Source organism: Crocodylus porosus, unplaced genomic scaffold, assembly GCF_001723895.1.
Source record: "Crocodylus porosus isolate Cpor-Errol unplaced genomic scaffold, CroPor_comp1, whole genome shotgun sequence".
Taxonomy (NCBI): Eukaryota; Metazoa; Chordata; order Crocodylia; family Crocodylidae; genus Crocodylus; species Crocodylus porosus.
In genome coordinates, this window is record NW_017728936.1 from 7,067,703 (window position 1) to 7,068,825 (window position 1,123).

Genomic DNA, 1,123 nt, shown 5'->3' on the forward strand with positions numbered 1-1,123 from the left:
GACCTGAACCTGTTCAGCCTCCACAAGAGAAGGCTGAGGGGGATCTAGTGGCCTGTTACAAACTAGTCAGGGGGGATCAGCAGGCACTGGGGGAGTCCCTGTTCCCACAAGCACCGCCAGGAGTGACCAGGAATAACGGTCACAAGCTGGCAGAGGGGAGATTCAGACTAGACATCAGGAGGCGGCACTTCACGGTCAGGGCGGCTAGGGTCTGGAACCAACTATCAAGAGAAGTGGTGCTGGCCCCTACCCTGGGGGTTTTCAAAAGGGGGCTAGATGAACACCTTGCCGGGGTTGTTTGACCCCGGTACTTTTTCCTGCTATGGCGGGGGGTCGGAGTTGATGATCTGCTCAGGTCCCTTCTGACCCTAGAAACTACGAAACCCATTGGTTGCTCCAGGTAGAGACGAATGGAGTAGTGGGTGAAGAAAGCCGATGGGAAGAGCCATCACACCCCCACACCTCTCTCAGCACAGAGCCCAGCCTGCCCCACTACAAGACTCACCTGCATATTCTGGGTCCACATGGGGAGGGTAAAACCCAAACTTGATGAAGATGGGAATGGGGACTCCGAACTTGAACCACTCCACCACATAGGGAGGGGGCTGCCCTGTCACCGGGTGGATCACGTCACATCCCAGAACCACGCTCTCACCAGCACGAGCCGTCACAAACTCGGGTTCCTCCCTTGAGCCGTGGGCACCTGGAGGAAGAAGTGGAAGAGCCAGGCACACTGTCAGCAGTTCCCATCATAAGACCACCCCATAATGACTGCAACGAACTACAGGGACCCCTTTGCCAACAGCCAGGGCACAGGACACACCAGAGGTCAGGGGCCCCAGGACCAGAGGTAGCAGGAAGTGGCCCGAGATGCTGAGATATGGAGGATGTCCAGATTGCACATTAACGCAGTGACCCGTGAGGCCAGGCTTGTGAAGTGCAGCCAGCCAGCAGCAGTGCCCGCTGGTGCCACTGGGTGCAGGAAGCAGAAAGGACCACGATGCCACATGGGGCAGGCAGAGCTAGAAGGATGGCCCTCCCCATGGCCACTGCTTGCCACAGTTACCCAAAGGCTCGTGCTGCCTTCCCAGCAGCCTGCAGGCCTGGCCCAGAGTCAAAGCAG

The 1,123-nt window shown here is 58.1% G+C and overlaps 1 protein-coding gene across 1 annotated transcript in view; it reads right to left on the bottom strand.

Moving 5' to 3' along the window:
• The window catches only part of IGSF9B (immunoglobulin superfamily member 9B), a gene marked incomplete at its 5' end in the record, with an annotated part of 66,400 nt that extends 65,654 nt beyond the window's left edge, over nucleotides 1-746 (bottom strand). The window contains one exon of the mRNA XM_019546895.1: nucleotides 506-746. Coding sequence (XP_019402440.1) covers nucleotides 506-746 — 241 coding nt within the window. The remainder of the gene's footprint in view (nucleotides 1-505) is intronic.
• Nucleotides 747-1,123: the final 377 nt, after the last annotated feature.